General features: G+C 47.7%; 1 protein-coding gene across 1 annotated transcript in view; it reads left to right on the top strand.

Moving 5' to 3' along the window:
* Nucleotides 1-467: 467 nt before the first annotated feature.
* Nucleotides 468-2,809, top strand: part of LOC123044569 (uncharacterized) — a 3,328-nt gene continuing 986 nt past the window's right edge. Inside the window, exon 1 of the mRNA XM_044467347.1 lies at nt 468-1,773. Within this exon, the coding sequence (XP_044323282.1) occupies nt 557-1,768 (1,212 nt within the window). The 5' untranslated portion in view covers nt 468-556 and the 3' untranslated portion in view covers nt 1,769-1,773. The remainder of the gene's footprint in view (nt 1,774-2,809) is intronic.

Here is a 2,809-nt window from a genome sequence, read left to right as displayed (position 1 = left end):
TCCGCGTACTTTTTTCAAGTTTGCGTAAAAATTTCAAATTCATGAACTCTATCCAAAAAAATGTACTCGAATATGAAAAGGTACATCGTTTTTAAAAAGTTAAATGAACTTCAAAAAACTACATGAACTGTAAAAAAAATGTGCATATTTGAGAAAGTACATGAACTTCGAAAAAGTACGTAGATTTTAAAAAGTGCACAAATTTTAAAAAGGTTCATGTATTTGAAAAGAAACCAAATTTGAAAACAGCACGCGGACTTGGAAGAAGTAGGCAAATTCGAGTCGGAACGGTCAAAACCGGGATAGGACATCACCAAAACCGGGCAAAACTGTGACCAGGGAATCTTGTCCGGTTTTAGAAGCTAAGGGTGCAAGTTATCCGGTTTTGAAGTTGAGGGACCAAATTTAGACTCCGTCAAAAATTAAGGGATGAAAAATATACTTTTCCGTTTTATTACTGGACATTTGACCTTCCAGGCCAACGCAGCTGCCGAGTTTCGATCCAGCGACGCCAAAGCTCCTTCCTTCATCCACCCCACCGGCGACCAGCCAGGAAATGGCGGAAACGAGCTCCCTGCCGGTGACGGACGACCTCTTGGCGGAGATCTTCCTCCTGCTGCCCACCCCGGCCGACCTCGTCCGCGCCTCCGCGGCCTGCGTCGCCTTCCGCCGGCTCGTCACGGACCGCGCATTCCTCCGGCGCTTCCGCTCCCTCCAAGCCCGGCCCTTCCTCGGCTTCCTCAACCACAACGGCTTCCACCCCGCCCGCCCGCCCCACGCCTCCGCGCCCGTCGCCCACGCCGTTTCCCTCGCCGCGGATTTCTCCTACTCCTTCCTCCCTTCCCACGACAGCTGGATCGTCCGGGACGTCCGCGACGGCCGCGTCCTCCTCGACCGCACCCCAGAGGACGACGCTGGCGAGGATTCCCCTGTCTTCACGGAGCTCGCGGTGTGCGACCATCTCCACCGGCGGTGCCCCCAGCTCCCCCCAATCCCTGACGACCTAGCTGCTTCGGTGGAGCACCCACTCCGCGTGGAGTTGGAGCGCTGGTGCGAGCCCTTCCTGGCTCCCCCAGGCGAGGATGAGGCGGAAGAAACGTCATTCAGAGTGATCTGGATGGCGCAGTGCAAAACGAAGCTGGTCGCCTTCGTCTTCTCTTCAAGCACGGGAGAATGGCGAGCCGTTGCGTCTCAGGTCTGGGGCGATTTGTTAGTGGGCACCGGCGTGTCGACGGCGTCCTCCAAGAGCCCTGTGTTCTTTGGCCGACAATACGCTTGTGCCTGCTTCTACTGGGTCATGGACTGGAGGCAGAAATTGCTCATGCTTGACACAAGGAGGATGGAGTTCTCCATTGCCGACCTCCCACCTGGCTGCCGAAGGCCACCGATTGCCATTGTGGATGCTGGGGAAGGCAGACCTGGGATGTTTGCTGTCCGTGAACACGATGCAGATGGCACATTTGACCTCTATTATACCATTAGGCAGATCCAAGGTCCGAGTTTCAACCAGTGGCAGATGGAGAAGACGATCCCATTGGAATCCGGGTACCGGTATTACCTGAGAGGTGCAACAGAGAGGTATTTGCTACTACTAAGATCCGAAGATGACTCCGCAAGTTCATCATCGTTAGCGATGTCAGACTTGGAATGTTTCTCACTGGACGTCAAGACATTGCATCTTGAGAGCATCTGCAGGTTGAAGCATCACATCCTACGCGCACACATATATACCAACTTCCCACCATCGCTGTCGTCACAGACAATATGAAAGGGGTAAGCACTCTGTTGCATCCTAATTATCTCCGTACCTGCATAGTTATCACATAACTTGTTTGGTGCTTGATAGTTCATTATTGTACTCCCTCCGTTCCTAAATATAAGTCTTTGTAGAGATTTCACTATGAACCACATACGGATGTATATAGATGCATTTTAAGTGTAAATTCATTCATTTTGCTCTGTATGTAGTCCATCTAGTGGAATCTCTACAAAGACTTATATTTAGGAACGGAGGGAGTAGTAGGCAAGTCTTGTTTAAAGGGTTGTGTTTATTTCTCCTGAGCTTCTGGGAAAACTAACTTAAATCAGGAGCGATAGTATTTGCTTGCCATCTTGATTATTCAGACGAGTAAAGAAAGGGTCTTCCACACCATAGATCATTGAGTAATATCCATCCACCATTCAGTGACCAAGTGGAATTGCAGAAATCACTAAATCTTTTGTGTGTGACAAATATATGTAAAGATAAAGGGATTGCCTAATCTGGGAAGCAGTAATTGTGTAAATGTACTACACTCAGGTTTATATCCTTTTACGTATGCGATTGTGTGATGTAACTCGAACAACCATGGTAAGAAATATATCTGGGCAGAGCCCCTGAATTTCGGCTCCTGCGGATGTAGGCACACAGCTGAACCTAGCAAACAAACAAAGCTTCATGTCTTCTTCCTTGGATTTGATTGCTTTTCCTTGGTAGATTGTGTGTTGTCTTGGCTCCAACAAGATGACAATAACCAACTATAGGAGTGTTTTATGGTTAATCTACTAGAGAAGGAATATAAGTTAAAATCCAGTCAAGCATGACTTATCTTGTCCACTTTTCTTGATAGATATAAGGTCACCAAAGTCCGTTTTTTGGTCGTCGTCTCATCTGTAATTTTTCATGATTTTGAAATAAATCAAATTAACTGGTATGGCTGCAACAGTCTGAATCTCATCAGAACCAATCAAAATGGTGAACCGGCAAGAACTTGTGCTTCGAAGATATTTAGCCCTCAATATCAATTAGAGCAATTACACAGGTGTGTTT

Source organism: Triticum aestivum, chromosome 2B (genome assembly GCF_018294505.1).
Source record: "Triticum aestivum cultivar Chinese Spring chromosome 2B, IWGSC CS RefSeq v2.1, whole genome shotgun sequence".
NCBI classification, from domain to species: domain Eukaryota; kingdom Viridiplantae; phylum Streptophyta; class Magnoliopsida; order Poales; family Poaceae; genus Triticum; species Triticum aestivum.
The sequence above is the reverse complement of the archived record's forward strand: the minus strand, read 5'-3'. Positions and strand labels throughout refer to the sequence as shown.